This window comes from Phoca vitulina, unplaced genomic scaffold (assembly GCF_004348235.1).
Source record: "Phoca vitulina isolate PV1807 unplaced genomic scaffold, GSC_HSeal_1.0 scaffold4, whole genome shotgun sequence".
NCBI classification, from domain to species: domain Eukaryota; kingdom Metazoa; phylum Chordata; class Mammalia; order Carnivora; family Phocidae; genus Phoca; species Phoca vitulina.
Genome location: NW_022589707.1, coordinates 33,627,914 through 33,648,321, shown reverse-complemented (window position 1 = coordinate 33,648,321; position 20,408 = coordinate 33,627,914). Strand labels below are relative to the sequence as shown.

Below are 20,408 nucleotides of genomic sequence, written 5' to 3'. Positions count from 1 at the left end.
CTGAGTGCTAAGAGACATCTGGAAGTATTCATGTCCTCATGAATCCCTCAGACAGATTCTGAACTCATTGAAACATTCCTTTCCACATAAATAACCTTCATAAAAATAGATACAAAGGTCCTACCCTGGAGATCCTGATCTTGTAGATCTTGGGTGAGTAAATTTTACTTAGAAAAGCTTCCAGTTAATTCTGATATACTTCCAGATATGGGGGCCACTGAACTCCATGTGCTCTGAGGCCCCTTCCAGCTCTAACACTGTTTGACTGTAAATCCCTAAGCCCTGGGCTTACTGCTTCTTGTACAACCATCCCGGTCCTGGCCAGCTTCCTAGTACGGATTAATCTGACCCACAGGAACACTTCTGTGGTGCCTTTCTTTTGAGAAGCAGCAGGTACAGAAAATTTTATTAAAGAGTGCATCAACCAATAAATAAAAACTCAGTAGGACTGAATCTGAGTGGAAAGTATCAAAATGAACTTACAGTGTATTTTATCTTTAAAGAAATAATGTAACTCCTAGTCTGCCCATAAAAAGGCCGAAAAATAATGACCAACCAAGTAATAGCAAGCACACCTAATGCCCAGATTCTGGTTGCTAAATACCATTTTCTACCAGAAGGGACCATGGCTCCACAGAGAAAAGGCAGGAAACATGCAAGATGAGCCAGACATATTTTGTCATAGCAGAATGACTGAAGGTTGTCAAAGACATCTGGGGTCATGTCAATAGGACTCAGAAACCAACCAGAAGGTGTTCCTACTTTCTCTAGATAGGATAATATGGACACTGATAATGACAATCGCTGCAACCCATTAAAACACAAATATGTTTAAATCCATTACTTCATAATGATACTCCAACACCAAAACCACCTCGTTGTTCTCATTTGGAAGATGCGCATTATTTGGAAGACTGACAAGAAAAGTCAAGTATTTAGCCTGCTTGTTACATATAAACTGTGTAACCTCAAATATGAGGCCCGTTTCCCGCTAATAAATGAAGAAGGAATGACTGAATTGAGATACCAACCTTTCCAATGTCTAACAGGTCCAAGGATCCAGGCAAAAATCATCAATGGCTGCTAACATCCCCCAGAGAGACAACCAGACACCACGGAAGAATACAACACCACTGTTGCTTAAAGTTGAGCCTCAATTAGATGAATCCTCTAACTGCCACGTAATACGAAATACGGGAGACAGATAACCATGTGAAATAACAGCACATGTTATGGTAGGCAGAAGAATACCCTCCTTTTAAGGGAGATCACGTCCTGGAGCCTGTGAGTATGTTAGGGTGCACGGCAAAGGGAATTAAAATTGCTGATCAGCTGACCTGCAAATAGGAAGGTCCTCTGGGATTGTCCAGGTGGGGGTAATGTAATCACCAGGGTCCTTAAAAGTGGAAGAGGGAAACAGGATAGGAGTGAGCGAGAGAAGGGAGAAAGAAGGTGAGTTTTGACTACGGAGGAGGAGGTCAGAATGAGGCAGTGTGGAGACTCAACCACCACGGTTGTGGGTGAATGGAGGCTGTGGCCAAGGGATGCCGGTGGCCTCCAGAAGTGCAAAGGGGGAGGAAACAGATTTTCCCCTAGAACCTCCAGAAAGGAATTCAGCCCTGCCAGTACTTTGATTTTAGCCCAGAAAAGACCTGCATCAGACTTCTGACCTCCGGAATTCATGTTGTTTTAAGCCACTAAATGTGTGGTAATTTGTGGAAGCAGCCACAGTAAACTAATACAGATAATTATAATCAGCAAAATCTAGACTCTCAGCAAGGTTATCAGACAGATGACCTGGGTTTTTCAATGAATAAATTGCAAGGAAAAAAAAGCATAAGGAGATGCTCCCAAGAGAGGGAGGGAGAGAGAGAGAGAGAGAGAGGGAGAAAGGGAGGAACCTATAGATTCAAGGAAACTGAAGAAACATGTTGACCAATTGCTATGCATGGATCTTATTTGGATTCTGATCTGAACAAAGTATAAAAGAAATAAAACACACAATGGAGACAAGTGGAGAAGTCTGAAAACTGACTACAGATGGTAGTATCAAAATGTTAAAAAATCGGCTGTGATAATGGTATTGTAGTTGGTTTCAAAATGGATGCTATTATTTAGAGATGCACACAGGAATATTTACAAATACACGATGTATCTGGATTTGCCTTGCTAGGAATCTGGAGGGGGGCAACTGGGCATGGGTGTGGGTGTGGGTATAGATGGGTCCACTTTGGCCCTGAGGTGATTAACTGCTGACATTGGGGGATGGGCACAGGCAGGAAGCTGGGAGGTCGGGTCCTGCTTCCTGCCTCCCTAGCAACACAGTGCAGGGGTCAAGGAGACAGGGTTCCTGGAGCAAGGCTCCGTGGTTTCAGTTCCAGCTCTGTTACTACTGGTTTGACCTTGGACAGGCTTCTTAACCTCTTTGTGACTCATTTCCCTCCTTTATCAAATGGGCATAATAGTTTGTTTCTCTCAGAGGTATAATGAAGATTAAGTGAGGTGAAGTACATAAGACACGGGATGGTGCCTGGCACAGAGAAATCCAGGCTAGTTGCAATTACTATTATCTTTGCAAATGTTGAGGTATTCGATTTTGAGAGGCCTCTCTCCTTCATTTGATGAAGATATCTGTAATAGGACTTCCTATTTTATTGAGTGATTATGCAAATAAAATGAGGTAATACATATGAAAGAGATCTGAAGAAATTAAGTGTTCACAAGTGTATGGCATTTTTCTCCTCACCGTATCAATAAAAGGTGGCAGTTGCAAATAAAAATTTGGCAGTCTGAGAACATTGGTCCTTATCTGGAATGAATGCACCCTGGGAAAATACAGCCTTGCATAGACTTAAATAACATCCACAGTTCTATTTTCTAAAGTAGTTTTCCATACAGCTGTATACTTCTTAAATACGATGGCCTGCCTGTGTATAACCACAATTTTATTTAAAAAGAGAAGCAGTAGGCCTCAGTATCTATTTTCAGAAAGATGAAGACAAAGTCATACCCTTTTGCAAACTAAATGTCAAGTTACACAGAATTACACTTAAGCACCATTCTAAATGCAGGATTTGCATCTAATCTTTCCTCTCTCTTTGGGATGTACAATTTTATTCAAAAGCTTTAAACCAGTGAAAAGCAGATACTGAATAACTTCTAAATGAGCAGAGTCTCCTAGGGGAAACGGGAAACAAAAGTCAGATTCTATTAAAATGTTCCCTTCCTTTCTAAAAGCTGTTTATGCAACCACACGTAAAACAAAAATTTGAATGGTATCGTCTAAAAATAACAGTTTCGAGCGTAATGTTGGGCTCCTGTTTACAAGAGAACGAGTTACATCAACCATAGCTGCTATTTCACCTTACAAATACATTTTCCTAGATCTATGCTAAATATTTTAAATATAGCTGACAAGCGTGCTTCAAGAAGAAAAACAAATTATACATATAACAAGATGTCAAAAAGGAATAAAATCACCTCAAAAATAAAATTACAACAGCAGAGACAGCCCTAAATCTCTTAAAATAACTTAAGGAAACATGGTAGAAAACCTACTTCATCAAGTGTTTTAAAGAATAGAGACAAGTTTATCTTCAGAAGACTGTGACTAAAAATTCAATACTCAATGAAAACCAAAGCTTCATCAGGGCTGATTCTTCCTCGGGGTTCACAATTATGCCCTTGTTGAGTATGAAGCATTTGTTCATTCTCTTTCATTACCATGAACTCTTGGTCAAGCTAGTAAGAGGCTGAATCTGTGATAACTGGTGGTTTTTAAAAAAGTTTCCATTCTATACCAAATCAACGAGATGTTCCTTTGTTCATGATTTTTCTTAGGCAGGCTTTTTTTTTTTTTAAATGAAATTTCTTTCCAATATTTCTCTCTTGCTTGTTTTTCTAGGGAAAAAAAAAGTGACATTGTCTCACAAATTAACCCCACTGAGACCCTTACCTCGTGCTTGTCAGGAGCTATGAAGTTCAGCTGGCAGTTTGAGTCATACAAGATGGAGAAAGCCAGTTCAAGCACCTCCTACAAGGGATCAGAGAAAACACCACAGTGAGGAAAAAGGGGCACATTCGCTCTGCAGTTATAAATGGCTGCGGACTGAACATGGAGTGAGTGCAGACATGGGGGCAGCAGTGAGGTTGATGGGAGGAAGGGGCGTTTTTTTTTTTTTAATCAAGGTTCACAGCACATATCCTTCTGTTTAGGGGAGGGTCTGCATGAACCAACTCATTTAATTCTCAAGATAGTCCTTGTAGCAAGTGTGCTCATTCCTCTTTTAGGGGAAGGAGCTTGGAGAAGTTAAATCATTGTCCAAAGCCATATAACCCCAAAGCCATGATACTCTTCTTTCTTCAGCTCCTCCCTTCCAGGTCCAGGGAGACCTGAGAAATTGTAAACTTTTCCCCAACCAGCAGATTAAGGGCTGCTCTATCTTTGATCACCCCCAAACAGACAGATGTCCATAGAGGTATGAACTTCCTAAAATATGGAAGCTACATGGGAGCCAACGAGGCTTGTGGATGAACTCATTATCTTTAGGTCCTTTAATCTTTGAAGTACTGTAGAGCAAAGGCTACATAAAACTTAGGTGTTATCCAGAGGCTGCAGAGTATAAAGGAGAAGCAAGGGCCCAATGTTAGAATACGTGGGTTCATTCATTGGTGAGCGTCTACTGAGTGCAGGCTATGAGCCAGACCCAAAGGGCCAAGGTTTAAGTGACACTGTCATTGCACTGTAGCTGTATGACCTTGGCTGAGACACTCAATGTCATGTCTAATATGTATGTTAAAATACACTTCTCAAATTATATGTGCTGTACATTATTGGGTACAATGATTATTCTATTGGTTTGAGCAGTTAGTGGGATACAAACTTTAGAAGACAGTCATGGCACTTCTCAACACCTTAAAAGCTCCTAATCTGGAGGGAAAGGGCCAAGTGTACCCATATTGGTGCTCTGCATTGTTACAACACACACATACTGCATAATTTCCTAGGAGGGCAGATCTTTCCACATCATTCTCTGCTTACTATTTGTCAGAGGATTTGCCTTTGGCCAGTAACTCACAGCAAGAATGCCCCAGAAAGAAGATGGAAGGCAAACAGATGAGGTCAGTGCCTCCAGATTTCAGAATTTCAAATGGGTTAAAGAATTCTTGCCAAGTGAACTCTTGAAGGCCTAGCATTAGCTGGATGTCTCTCCTGACACAGTCAACCATCCGGCTATTTGGGCTCTCGTGGGGTTCGTCTGTGTCTGACTTGCCTCCAGCTGTCGCCTCATTAAGAGGGAGCAGCTCTTATTCTGGGCCTAGACCTACTGGTGTCTCAAACTCTTACAGCCTCCTCACCCTGCCAGAAATAGGAGCAAGTGAAGGAAAGAATGCCGAGTCAGGAATGGGAGCTATTCTGCAAACTACCTCTCTCCTCATTTTCATTACTTCTTCCTTGGGCCTCTACTAAAAAAAGAGTTCACCAAAACAAACAAAAACATTTTTTTTCTATTAAGTTTAGCATCTCTCTTGGGTCTTTTAGTTTGTCATGGGCCCTACTAGTGGCATCATAAATTGGTGTCATCTTTAAAAAAAAGCAAAAACAGTCAGGCAATCCATATCAAGAACCAGGGATCCCATTACTGGGATTATTCCTTAAAAATCAAAAAGCAAGCAAATGCCATATACATTGTTACCTATAAGAATATAACATGAGAACTAAATAAATGCCTTCCCCAATTTGGGTAAACCATTAAAGAAATCACAAATTAGCAGAGAAATATATTCAGCCAGCCATTGAGTATGATAGTTATGAAGATCTGATCTTAAGTGAAAAGAAGCAGGAGAAATGAACATTATTTACATACTGATCACAATTATGAACAATGTCTACCTGTGGACAGAGACTGGAGGCAAATAAGGTGAAATGAAAATAATTATGTTAAGAGGCTAGGATCAGAGGTGATTATTTTTTTCTTTTAAAAAATGTAAAACTTTTTTCAATAAAATGTTAAGCTCTGATCTCATTAATTCATAAAGATTGTTTTTAGATTAGGAACATTGATATAAATGATGATTTCATACTAATCTCAGTGTCATTCATTAGGAAAACTAACTCCTGCTTGAGAGATTGGGGAGAAAGGAGAGGATGGGCTTTGCTGTGAATGACCAGTCAGTATATGGTGACAGCCCTAGGTGACTTTTGGAGGTCACTAGGAAAAGGTGAAATTCATGAACGGATTTCTGGGCTGACGCTGGACAACTGGCACTCTGCTGAGGCGGTCACATGGCTCATCCCCTGGTTAACGACAGCTAGGGTGAACACCACCAGAGCCCAGACGCAGCCTCTTGACTAGGTGCTGAGGTCACCTGAGGCCAGAGTGTCAATGTGGCTGTCCTTGTGACACTTTCTCTTCTGCAGAGGCAGAGAGAAGGAAGAGAAAGGAGGGAGCCTGCCAACTTTGGGTTTTGCCCTCCTAAGGCACAAACCAATGAGGACGTGAAGGAGCGGAGTCGTCATGACCTAGATTCCTGATAAACACAGGCAGGAAATGGGAAATTCGTGAGAATGTCAATCCCCGCTTTCATTTCACCAAAGCTGCCTGGGAGGGGTGGGAGGAATTAATTCTCTGATCCACATGCCTGCATTAAAGGCTGCTATCGCCTATAATGAGTTTTATTGACGTCCCTGGCTTGTTGTCATTGAGTCACTGGTGGAGGTCAGCTCTTCAAGGCTACAGAGCTGGGAGCGATGGCACCTCTCGGACTAACACTCCAGAAGCTGCCACCTGTCCAAACCGTCTGTGAGGGATAGAGGTGCCAGGAGGTGGTAGAGGAGGGGTCATGGATCTGGGGCAGTGTCCCCCTCAGGGGCTTCATCATACTCCACAGCATTCAGACATCTGATGCTCTGGGGCTTTGCTACTCACGACCTAAGGTCCTTTATTCCCTCTGGATTTAATTCCGTGAAAAATAATGTTCAGGAGCTCTTATTTTCATTCTCTATTCCATTAATTTACATCTCTCAGCATGTGGAGGAAGGCCCGGGATGGGAGAATTCTGGGGATAGAGGAGGCAGGAGAATCTGAACATCCCACCCCTCAACCATGCCCTGGGGCCTCTGACCCCATCCTCAACTCTTGGGCCTGCGTGCAGTGACAAGGCATGCTGGGTCAGGAGAGGCTCAGAGAAACTCTAGACATGGATGGCACTTTGTTTTGGGGACTGCCATTTTCCAGCAGGCAAATGTCAGACTGAATACAAGAGTAGAGTTTTATGCAACATATTTTCAGTATTCAGCGCTGGCTGCCATTCCTTATATTGTTTTGGGGTGACACGTCTCATTTGGCCATTTTTTCCAGCATTCCCTTGAACTATGTTGGTTCTCCACCATCTATTCAGGTCGTCTGGAGGGCAAAGACACAGGATATAACTTGGCATGTGAGTGTGCTGAATATGGCCATAGGCATAGCAGTAGATTTCATAGCTAAAATACACTGCTGCTCATCTATAGATCTATGAGTTTGAGTTTCTATTTTAGAAGGCAAAAATTACTCATTCATGTAGTACATAATAATAGAGGATACTGCCTTCTTCGGGCAGCTATAACTTTCTGGCCCCAATCTGTCTTAACATTATCAGCCAATAGTTCTCCAACCCATTTTCTTCTCTCGGTCCTCTGTCTCTCTTGTCTTTTGTCTCTCAGTCCTGTACTCCGAATTCAATGTTTCTCAATCAGAGGATGTTCTTTCATATGTTGGAAGGACCCTGTGCCTTTTCACATACTCTCTCCTCTTTCTAGAAAGTCTTCCTCTCGCTTAGCAATTCCTTTTCAAAACCCAGCTCAGACATCATTTCCCCTGGGAGTCGTTCTCAAGTCTCCTGGGCTCTCCCTGTATTTAAATGTCCCCGAGTTTTGTAGTGAAAAGAAGAAAAAAAGAAAAAATAAGAAAAAAAGAAAAAAGAGCCATATGTAGTGAAAAGAAGAGCCATATGCACCCCAATGTTCATAGCAGCAATGTCCGCAATAGCCAAACTGTGGAAGGAGCTGAGATGCCCTTCAACAGACGAATAGATAAAGAAGATGTGGTCCATATATACAATGGAATATTATTCAGCCATCAGAAAGGATGAATACCCAACCTTTACATCAATATGGATGGGACTGGAGGAGATTATGCTAAGGGAAATAAGTCAAGCAGAGAAAGTCAATTATCATATGGTTTCACTTATTTGTGGAACATAAGGAATAGCATGGAGGACATTAGGAGAAGGAAGGGAAAAATGAAGGGGAGGAAATCAGAGGGGGAGATGAACCATGAGAGACTATGGACTCCGAGAAACAGACTGAAGGTTTTGGAGGGGAGGAGGGTAGGGGGATGGGTTGGCCCAGTGATGGGTATTAAGGAGGGCACGTACTGCATGGAGCACTGGTTGTAATATGAAAACAATGAATTATGGATCACTACATCAAAAACTAATGATGTATTGTATGGTGACTAACATAACATAATCAAATCATATTAAATTAAAAAAATAAATGTCCCAGAGTATAGACAACATTGGATTATCATTGCATGTTGGCACATAAGTCTTATATCTACTAGACACCCAGGGCCAGGGGCCAGGTTGTATTTATCTTTGAATTCCTAGTTCCTGGCACAGATCTGATAGAAAGAAGATACTCAATCTCATATGAGTATGAATGATGAATGAAGTAAATCTCAACAAAAGGCTTTTGGGTTAAGACCAGAGTTTTCAAGATGATGCTAGAACATCAGCTCCTAGTATAATCTGCTTCTTATTTCAGGTTCATGAATCACACTGGAAAAATAAAAGCTGGATTCTAGGACATGGTGAGATGGAAGCTTCTGATATGTCAAATACATTCCTATCTATATCAGTGAAATCTGGTCAGATTGGTTCCTTTCCTTTTTCTATTCCCAGGATCTTGGACAGTGCCCTGCATGTCAGATGCTGAATGAGTGAGAAGTCCTGTCATTTACCAATGTATTGCTATTAACAAAGTGTCTCCCTTATGGATGCTAATGTCAGTTTGCCTTGCTCAGCGATTAAACTAACCAAAGTCCCATGGCACAAAATGTCAGAACCTACCCTCCAGTTGGAAAAACTGTCTGAAGAGCCAGCAACACATATTGGTTACTGCCCACTACCATGTACCAACAGACCTCCTGTGGACATATTTTGGTCAATTCTCCCTTCAAGCTGCAGATATCCCCTTTTCTACCAGAAGTCCCAGAGGTGGGGAGCAGCAGGCCTGTGGAGTACTAGGAGAAGGGGTGTGGGTACGGGGGACTGAGGAAGGAAATTCTTAGAACCATGGGTTTCCTTTCTGCCTTTTGATGTTTTGCCTGATGAACCAGGTGTATGAACACTCAAAATATTGCAAAACAAACAATTTTCATGTGTATGCAATGAAAGCACCAGGCTGGTGGAGATACTGCCTGTCTCAGCCCCCAAGGTAGCCTGGAAGAGCTGGGGGTGACTGGAACATCTTAACCAGGGGATACCCGGGACTAGCCTCCACTTGCTATCATATCTCTGTGTTTATAGCAGTGTGCCCCATCCATCCATCCATCCATCCATCCATCCATCCATCCATCCATCCAATTTTCCATGAGTGCCATGACAAAAAAAATAGATTGAAAAATGTCATTTACTCTGTTTTGTTGGTCTCTACGGGGAGAGGAGTCTGACACAGGAAGGCCACAATCCACCCACACATATCATATGCTCAAATGAGATCATCATCTCCGCCCCTGTTTCAGTATTGGTCACTTGTGTCTTCTCTCATTTTTTTTTTTTTTTTTGGTTAGTCAGGCTGGAAGTTTATCAGTTTTATTAATCTCTTCCAAAAACCAAGTCTTGCTTTTGTTGATTTTCCCTGTTTTCAGTTTCACTGATCTCAACTCTAATACTGATTATTTCTTCTGTTTGCTTTAGGCTTAAATTGCTCTTCTCCAACTTTGTAAGGTGGAAAATTTATTGATTTTTAAGTCTTCCTTCTTTTCTAATATATATGTGTTTAATGTTGTAAGTTTCCCTCTAAGCACTGCTTTTGCCCCATCCTGCACATTTTTTTTTTTTTTAAAGATTTTATTTATTTATCTGACAGAGAGAGACACAGCGAGAGAGAGAGCACAAGCAGGGGGAGTGGGAGAGGGAGAAGCAGGCTTTCCACTGAGCAGGGAGCCCAATGTGGGGGTCGATCCCAGGACCCTGGGATCATGACCTGAGCCGAAGGCAGATGCTTAACGACTGAGCCACCCAGGCGCCCATCCTGCACATTTTGATGTTACATTTTAACTCTATTTATAGTTTATTTTGTAATTTCTCTTGAGACTTCTTTTAACTATGGGTTATGTAGAAGTGTATTCTTAAATTTCCAAATATTTGGGGAGATTTCCCAGCTATCTTTCTATTACTGATTTCTAGCTTAACTCCACTCTGGCCTGAGAACATACTTTGTATGATTGCTATTCTTTTAAATTTGTTAGGATATATTTTATGGCCCAGAATGTGGTCTGTCTTGGTCAATGTCTCTTGTGAGCTTCAGAAGAATGTGTATTCTGCTGTTGTCAGGTGGATTTTCTATTAATGGTAATTAGATCAAGTTGACTGATGGTGTTGTTCTAAGTCATCAATATCTTTACTGATTTTCTGTCTGCTTCATCTATCAATTACTGACAGAGGGGTGTTGAAATCCCTATATAATAATGGATTTGGGAATGTCTCCTTTTATTTCTTTGTTTTTGGTTTTCTGCAGTTGGAATATGATATGCCTAAGTGTTGTGGGTGGGTTTTTTTGTTTTTTTTTTGTATATTTATCTTGCTTAGTGTTCTCTAAACTTCCTGGATTTGTGGTTTTATGTCTGTCATTAATTTTGGACTGTCCTTAGCCATTCTTGATTTAATATTTCTTTTGCACCATTCTTTTTTTGGTCTGGTATTCTAATTATACGTATGTTATACCTTTTGCAACTGTCTCTCTGTTCTTTGGGGTTTTCATTTTTTTCCCTCTTTATGTTTCAGTTTAGAAGTTTCTGTTGACTCATCTTTAAGCCACTAATCCTTTCCTTGGCCACGCCAAGTCTACTGATAAACCTAGTAGAAGCATTCTTCACTTCTGTGACAATGTTTTTATTTATAGCCTTTCCTTTTGATTCATTTCTAGAGTTTCTGTCTCTTTGCTTACATTACCCATCTCTTCTTTCAGGTTGTCTCCTTTTTCCATTAGAGCCTAAAACACTTATAATCTGTTATTTTAAATTCTCTGTCTGATAATCCCAGCATCTGTGTCATAATGGAGTCTGGTTCTGATGATTGCTTTGTTTCTTCAGGCTGTTTTTTCTTGCTTTATGGCATGCCTATAATTTTTGTTGAGATCCAGACATGTTGTGTCAGGCAATAGGAAGTGAGATATATAGACCCTTATGGTGATGATTTATGTTAATCTGGCAAGGAATTGGGATATGTTTAATATTTGCTGTAGCTATAAGTGTCAGAGGCTTCAAATTCCTCTAGTGTCCCTGTTTTTGTCTCCTCTATTGACTTTGGGCTTCCCTAAGTATTCTTCCTCAGAGAGAGTTTATGTCTTGCAGAACTTTCAGCCCTAATCGATTGTTATATTATCTTGGAGTCTTATTAGTGTGGTGGTAGGATATGGGTGATGAATAGCATTTAATTTGCCAATTAAGTCTTCATCTTTTAGGGGCTCTGTATCTTCTGGCTGTCACCTTCTCAAATGGTATAGCCTTCCCCTTCCCCTCCCACCCTCTCTCCTTTTTCCTGGCTGCAGAGTTTCCTACCAATTTCCTTGAGGCTCTGACTGCTATTGACTATGTCTCCCTCAACCCCCAACCCCACAGTTGAGACAGAAAGGCTAAAATGAGATAAAATGAGAGAAATTCTCTTCCTCTAGATAGTAAAAAGGTCTGGAGAACAGGAATTTGTTATGGAGAAGGCTCTGGCATATTTTATGATTACTCTTCCTTTTCTCCTGCCAGAGACATGAGGGGTGGTCCTTTTCAGTTCTTCACTGTAAGAATCCGCTAGGGTTACTGGAGGTAAAGCCCATGAAAGTATGCCACCCCTTAGAAGACTGAAACCCTAAGTTTTTCACCCACACACTAGCCCACACTCAGCCTACAGCAATTAATCAGAATTGTCATTTAAGTGATCCTACGATTTATAGCTCCAGTGGATTCTGCCCCAGGTGGGCAGATCTGGCTGTGGCTCTCTGGATGCACTTGACTCTCCAGATTCCACGGTGGCAGTTTGCCTTGCAACCTCAGTTCCCTGGTAGGTCCAAGAAAACTGTTGACTTTCACTTTATTCAGTTTCTTCTTACTACAAGGATAGGAGTGACAATTCCCAAGCGCCTCCCATGTTGGGACTGAAACCAGTCTCTCCACATGCATTTTACCTAATTCTCTCTATCCCTACTCAGAGCGCATGAGTCTTGGCAGTCTGTTTTGCTGCAAACTACACCCTTCCTGGCCTTCTCTGGGTTATAAACTCTTGTTGCTGCTAATTTCCTGCTCAGCTCCAAGTGTTATATAACCACGGGGCTGAGCTGAGCCAGTGCTGGAACTGAGCAGAGCCAGTGCTCCCTGAGACTGTGCTCTGCATATCAGGTGGTAGAGGAGGCAAACCATGAAGACTGGGAACTTGCTGGTGTAGTTAAGGATGCTCATCTGAAATCTGATGAGCGGTACCATCCCTGTTTCCCCATATCATAAAGGAGAGAGAAATGCTGTGTAACAGGTGACCCACAGACTCTGAGGCATGCCCTTACATCATTATGCTGGTCAGTTAAGTGCATTATATGATGGTGCTGTGACAGGCTTGACAAAGAAGGAGTTCACACAGAGTTGAGGTGAGTTATACTTATGTGACTTAGGAAGCAATGATTTTGCTATCAGCCTTCTCGGCTGTATCTGCTCCCCTTTATCTTCCTAAATAGTACTTTTACAGTACAACAGATCTATGGGATATTTTTGGTACCAAAGTGGCTGCAGCACCCAGATCAATCTAGATAATTTTGTTCATGGAGGGGTACTATGTATCACAAGCTGCCGAGAGGTAGAAACAACGAACTGGCTCCCTGGTGGCCCTTCCAAAGGCAAATACCTGCAAAGTGGGGGCAAAGGAAATTCTTTCATCTTTTCAGCTAGTGTCTCCTCCCACACCCTCTAGTATGGAACCCGGGCTGTTATGATGAACAGCTGGTTGGTAAACTAGGAGGGGAGGGTGAAAACTATTATGATATGAAGAGGATTTAAGCAATATTCACCTCTGGGGAAATTTCCCCCTTGAAGCTGGGTTTGAGTTATTTCACAGTACTTTCCATGACACTGAAGGCTATCAGGCCCTTAAGTTTTCTAAAATGTTTTGAATCCTCTGGTCTCTGCCTTTCCCAGGCTTCACAGAGACTCCAGAGAGGCTACCGAGGAGGTAAGGACAGCAGGAGAAAATGGAAGAGATTGAGGTGGAAGTCAGGGAAGGGAGAACACGAACTTATGGCGGCTAGGAGAGGCCCAGAGAAGGGATGGAGATGAAGGGAGAAGGCTTGAGGGTGGCTTGGGTGACAACAGTGGGGAGGCAATTCCTAGCGTTGTCAGGAGACAGGAAGGGAGAGAATGGAAGAGGTGGGGGAGGCAGGGATTTGAAAGTGATCAGTGAAAGCCTAAGTCTAAGGGATATAAAAGCAGTCAGGGAAGGAAAAAGGAGAGCTGGGTAAGTGACGTGCAATAGCACATGCACGCACATGCACATGCACGCACACGCACACGCACGCGCACGCATGTACACGCGCATTGCTAGTAACGCGGGGCTGGGCCCCCCACAGTCGCTGACTGCACTGTGCGGATAGCACTCTTCGCAAGAATTTGGAAATCATACCTTGTTTTGTTTAAGGGCACCTTTCTCTTTCATATGAGGGCAGTCCTTCCCCGTCACCACAGCTTTGATATCTGCCACCGGCACTGCAATTCAGAAGAGAAAATGAAAGTCACTACACCGTGGGAGAGCTGAGATGTCAGGAAAGAAGCAGGGCTGAGCGCGGAGTCTGCGAACACAGTTGTCATTCCTCAAACTACTGCAACACGAGGAAAGAAAAGAGGTAAAAAGAGAAAGAGATGTCAGGCAAAATCCCAGGACCAGACGCTAAAATGGATTCTTATATTCTGCTCAAAAGCATCCCTGGGGAGACAAATCTATGTTCACAAGCAGAATTTGGTTCACTAAAACAAATCCCTAGGAAAACCCATCATTGTTGTGTAGAAGTGATGGTATCAGAATCAGCAGTAATAATACTACGACCAGCGGTGCTAATACTGGTACTAGCTCCTGCTACCAGAAAGAACACCAGGTGCTTCGCGCACATTGCTATCTCTTGCCACAGTACTTGCATCTATTAGCTTCTGAGTTTTGGATAATGAGGAGAAGGAAACTTACCAAAAAAAAAAAAAAAAAAAAATCGATCTGGATCTGAACACTCACTCTCCAAATTCTCGCTCTCTACCATCTCGTTAATTCTCACAGCAACTCTGTGAGGTAGGTTTTTTTTTTTTTTTTAATCCCTAGTTTACAGACAACGGAAGTAAACTCAAAGAAAGAGAACATTCTTTTCTGGTAGGGAAATCGTAACTGGTATTTATCTTGGAGATCCTGAGAATAATGCAGTCAGATTAAATGATGTTATCTCATGTCTTACTCAAGACTTGGAGGAAGATAAAAGACGAGGACAGGTTTGTGCATTTAAAACTTCCATCAAGATCATGTGAGAAAGAGAAGGCAGTAAGATGGTTTGGAACCACACTTTTAAAACTGTGAAGTCACCTGTCCCTCTCCAATCCCTAATCTTTTAGTCCCACAAGGGACTGCGAATCCTGGGGCCCACTTAGGATCTGCAGAAATTTCGAGTAATCAATGCCTTAGACTCCCTTAATGATGAAGATGATGAGAGATTTCATAATTAAGGTTCACATACTTTTACTGAAGAATTGGGTTGTGGGGGAGAGATTTAGATGAAGATGAAATTATGAAACATATAGAATATCAAAATGATACAACAGGAAGGCCCTTTAAAGCTAACATTTTCCAGGTCCCCTAAAATTGCTAAGACTTTGTTCAAATCTTGACAGCCCTAGAGCTTTCTCTAACCCTAGAGACAAGTGGGGTTGTCATGAACTCTTCCAGGAATCTCGGCACATACTCCCTGCTATCTGTTCCACCACGTCTGCTCCTTCATCTTGAAGTCCTGATTCTAGATCGCGTTGGCAGGCATTACTTGTGCTGACCAATATCTGGTTTTCCCCTCTTTCTGGGCATATGGAAGACTACACTTCCCAGCAACCTTTGCAGTGAGGTGGGGCCACGTGATTAGGTCTGGCCAGTGAAATGTGAGAGGCAATGGCATTCATGTCTCTTCTTGAAGGAAGCAGTAAAAAGTCCACGTCCATCAGCCTCTCTTCAGAAACTGAAGAGGCCACACGTTCCATCCAGATGCACAGCTGTGGGATGGCACGGCAGCCACTGGCTGTGTCCCTGAGGGACTGTGTAGAGCAGTCCTTCCTTGCCAGTTATGTAATGTGAGTGAGAAATACACTCTTGTCATAAGCCACTGAGATCTGGGAGCCGTTTGTTCCTGCAGCATAATGCAGCAATGTGGCCTACCGTGAGCAGCGTGATCTTTTACCTTGGATGCCTTCCCTGCCCCTTTGGATTGGCATCTTCCTATAGATGGTCTCTATAATTCCTGGACCTACTTTTGACCACTCACGGCCTTCAGCTCTCCTGAAATCCATTTTTATAACCAACAATCAGTCCTGTTCCCCTCAGTGGTCAATCTGGTTGCCTAATCACTACCCCAGGAGGGCTACTTTAGGAGGCACTTTAGGAGGCACTTTAGGAAATTGGGTTGACTCCATGTTTGCTTTTTCAATTGGACCTCCACCACTGAAGTGAATTTGTGAAAGAGTTAACCTACCAATTCAAAAGCCTTCTCAAGCTTCAGATGGAGTTCGAGTCACAAGTACCTTGCAAAAAACGTCTTTTGTTGTATAATATATAACATGGTCAACGAACTAGAAAGAGTTTCTACAATCTATAAATACTAAGTTACCCTTTGGCTTTGAAAACCCATCATATGGAACGGGACAAGAGGAACACAAAAGTCGATGGTGGGAGTAGTCTTCAGAATCTCTAATGAGAAGGCTTCAGGGGAGAAAAGGCACTTTTCCGCCGTGCTCATAGCAGTACATATTCTGTTTTTTAATACGTATTGTCCCCTGTCAAGGAGACAAGCTGCTGTATTACTCACAGGATTATGGCTAAGAGGAAACACAAAATTCTAAAAATACAGTGTGGCTTTTAAAGGTTGCTCTTTGCATAGTTTTTCTCTAGATGCACTGGAAGATTAGGCATCAAAAGGGCTAGAATGCATCCTTTCTATTCCCATGAGCAGAATCAGACTCCTATCTCTTGAATCTACACTCTGAGGAGGCAGGAGAGGGCTCTTGATTGCTTCACAGTCAGGCTGGTGTTTCCACTAGGCTCTTTTTATGTGGGAGCAGTATAAAGAAGTGGTGCCCAGAGATAGGAGAAATAAAAGGGTCCCTGCTGGCGCCCTACACCCCACTCTAAATCCTTGGGGCATGGCTTCATTTCTTTCAATCCTTTTCTCAGTTTGAGCCAGATGGAGACAATCTCATTCAATACTACCATTTTACAGATGGGAAGACTGAGGCCTAAAGAGAGCAAGTAAATTATGCAATGTCATCTTGTTAGTGGGGGACAGAGTTGGGACTGTTTTTTCTTCTACTCTATATGCTCTCTTGCTTGGTCATGGCTTCTCCCTATGTTTGGAAGGTGTCAGCACCCCAAATCATGCTGAACATGTGGTGATCACTTCAGACACTCCAGGAAACTCTTCAACTGCTAGTATCTGTGGAAGGAACTGGAATTGTGATTTAAAACAAAAATACAATTGAAAAAGGAAGTGTGGCCACCAAAATAAGTTTAAGCTTTCACCACTGGGAGCCAAACTGAGGCAGAAGCCACCTCAGGAAGTAGCTAGTAAGCCATGAGCACTTGCTCCATAGACGCTCTTGTGAGTGGTGATGCAGAAGAGGGACAGGCAGGTCCCACCCCCGCACAGTTCCGTGAAGAGTCCGATCTCTAATCTGGCAGCGCAGAGCAGTGGGAGGGGCTGTGCCTTTGGAGTCACAGACTGGCTTTGAATTCTAGATCCACCACTGGATCTGTTCCACTTTGGGCTGAAGTGCTTGGAGCCTAACCGTCCTCGTCTGCAATGTGGAACTCTGGCATCAGCTGCGTCAGAGAGTTGCCCCAAGGATGACGTCCTAACGCTGGAGCGGGATCATTGTTGGCTTTTCAGCTAGGCAGTGCAGGGTCGTGGTTAAAAGCTGGGGCTATGGAGTTAGATGGTCGCAGAGATCTCTGCTCTACTGTTTACTAGCCATGGGTTATTAAAAGTCTTCTGTACCTCAGTTTCCTTGTCTGTAAAAGAAGGGCAATGATGTCTACCTCTCCAGGTTGGTGAGAGGGTAATTTATGTAGAGCTCTCAGCACAGTGCCTGGCATATAGTAAGCACTCAATAAATGTTGTTCGTAATTATTCTCGTTATCAATAATCAAAGTTAATTGTCTCTGTAGATCAAGGAACCTGAATTATTCATGGTGCTTCGGTGACCCAAATTGCCCACTTTGCTTTGCTCTCTCAGCTGCTCCTCTCATCCTCTGTAACAGGCTTAATCGCCTTGTGAGGGGGTGAGCCTTCTCCTCCCTGGCCCCTTTGATGTGGGAGTGAGGAGCTCTGGCCTAGATTCTTTCAAAGGGCGGCACTGAGGGGCCTGGGGCACGGCTGGAAAGCTGCGGAGTCTAGTGTCTAGTGGGGCAATGAGAGCCTGTAAACGTGGTGATTGGGATGTGAGGCCGTATCTCCTGCCAAAAAGAAGTAATACGAGAAGAGATTTTCTAAACCTTTTGGGGTGATGACAGCTAGGGAGAGGCCCTCGATTTCTACTCACCCTCTCTGTATTAAGAAGATTCAATTACACTCTTTGATTCATCAATATCTCAATATTCAGCACTGATTAACTCGAGGGGCAGAAGACAATTTCCCCCTTGGTCTCAGGAGAGGGCACTCGTACATGGCAAGAGCAATGGCACTTGATATTAATTAAAGGAACATTTCATTTTTCTAGTGGAATGAGGTTTATGACTTCTAAGGGCTCTAAGAGGATGGGCAGAATGCGGAATTGGAATTAAATGCAAACCAGTGACAGGTCTGAAGCAGTCAACTTAAGTTTCCTAAGCTGGGGCCTGCTCATCCCAGGCACATACTAGGTCCATTTTACTTCTTACATGAATACACGCCCTCCCTGGCTCATATGCGCATCCAGATACTATCTCACCAACACACACACACACACACACACACACACACACACACCCTCCTACGTGCATACACCTGTACAGGTATGCATTCCTGGTTTATCCTGCAGTGGATAACCTGGTGATGGAGCAGCTCTGTTGAACTCTGAGGTACTGGCTTTCAGAAGAAGGGGCAGGCTAGAGTCTTTGGAGCCATTGTCAGAAGGGACCGTTGTAACCCTTTCCCAGAACCAGTATCACTCCGTGGCCACTACCAAAAGCTGTTTGGAGATTTGCAGATCTGGCCTTGCTCTTCTGCGACCACCCTGGCAAGCTGGTTCTCCCTGGCTTTGGCACTCCGGGTTTATAGCTAGTTACTTTCACCTGGGCTCTTGGGGGTGCAGGCCTTGGTAGAGCTGGGGGGTATCAGCTTGCCAGCAAGCCCAGGAGCTGCCCCTACAAGGCTCAGACATTCTCTAGGAACAGGGCTACCAATCTCCTAAGCAACAGAACCAGCTAGAATGGGAGTGCTACATATAAAACCTGCAAACAATGCCAACCAAATGTCTATCTGTGGGTTGAGAAGAAGATTATATCCCTATAAAAATGGGGATAAATAATATGTCCAGTGAGTGGGAGAGCCAATTCACTGGCCCACATGGGGAAAAAAAATGAATCAAGCTGTGTGTGTGTGTGTGTGTGTGTGTGCGCGTGTGTGTGTGTGTGTTCGTGTTCTGCCCAGACCATTTTCCCTATTTCCTGATCAGGTTAAGAATGAGACTATGGAAGATTTTGTATAGAACTTCTGGTTGCCTTGAGCAACAGTAACTTTTAACTCCTCATTTTACCACTGCAGAGCAGTGATTCCAAATTGCTGACCTTTGGAAAGTTCTAAGTTTATGAGGGAGGTTTCACCAGTGAGTTTTTCACCAGTTAATAGCAAACAGAGGAAAATGAAGACACAGCTGTGAGTTTTTAATAAAGCTAATTTAATTTAGCAGACGGGACTGTCCTATATTCCAAGATTAGGTCTTTCAGGTCTTTCTTATTGTTTTTCATGATCAAGAGCCCTTTTTTAATGAAAGGAATGTGATATTAAATTTTAGTTAGATCTCATTTTTTAATAGACTTTTTTTTTTTTGTCAAAATTAAAAGTTGGCAACCCACTGTCAATTCACATTTTTTTTTTTTTTTGCTCTTCTAAAATATTTACTTACTGGTGAAGCCAACTTTGGGAAATCACCATGCAGAGCAGAGTATCAGGCAGTATCTAGCTCAGGGGCTCTCACTTTGAATGTGCATTGGAATTGCCTGAGAGTCTGCGAAGACCGAGATTGCCAGCCCCCACCCCCAGTTTCTCATTCAGCAGGACTGGAAATGAGGCTGCAAAACCTGCATTTCTAGTAAGTTTTCAGGAGATGCTACTCATGGTCCAAGGACCACCCTCAGAACCACTGGTCCAGCTTGTCCATGGTGGAATGGGCAAGGCTTTCTGAGACCTGAAGGGAGAGTCCTCGTTACGTTGCCACAGTAGGGATGCAGACACCAGCCGACTCTGCACTCATGCCTTTCTGATTTCCTGCTCCTCCCACTAACGGGGCTAATAATGTGTGCCGGCGAAGTCGTGCTCCTATGATGGCAAACAAGATTGCTTTCTGAACTAAATGACTCTGTGAAGACCAGACTGTTCCATTTTGATGCTGGAGGAAGAGAGAATGTTCCAGGCTGTCCGCCTGATAGGTCAGCCCAGAGTCTGAATGTGTCATGAGTTTCTCACTTGTGGCTACTTGTTGCCTTTGGTGGCCACGGGCTGCAAGGAAGGCAGTCCAGAGCTGACTTCCGTGGGCCCTGGGCTGATGGGCGGAAAGGCGCTGGGGCTTGCAGGTAAGGATTTGGTCTGGGATACACTTATATGACTCATGCAGGGTCAATGTGACTTTTGAAGGCTCTTCAAAAGTGTTTTTATTTGTTTTCTCACTCTTTGGGTT

The 20,408-nt window shown here is 43.0% G+C and overlaps 1 protein-coding gene across 8 annotated transcripts in view; it reads right to left on the bottom strand.

The window, feature by feature from the left end:
• ELMO1 (engulfment and cell motility 1) overlaps positions 1 to 20,408 on the bottom strand; it is a 514,971-nt gene that overhangs the window by 2,837 nt on the left and 491,726 nt on the right. For all 8 annotated transcript variants that reach the window (XM_032401761.1, XM_032401766.1, XM_032401767.1 and 5 more), the window contains 2 exons: positions 13,924 to 14,006; positions 3,956 to 4,033 (listed from right to left, as the gene is read on the bottom strand). In XM_032401761.1, coding sequence (XP_032257652.1) covers positions 3,956 to 4,033; positions 13,924 to 14,006 — 161 coding nt within the window. The remainder of the gene's footprint in view (positions 1 to 3,955; positions 4,034 to 13,923; positions 14,007 to 20,408) is intronic.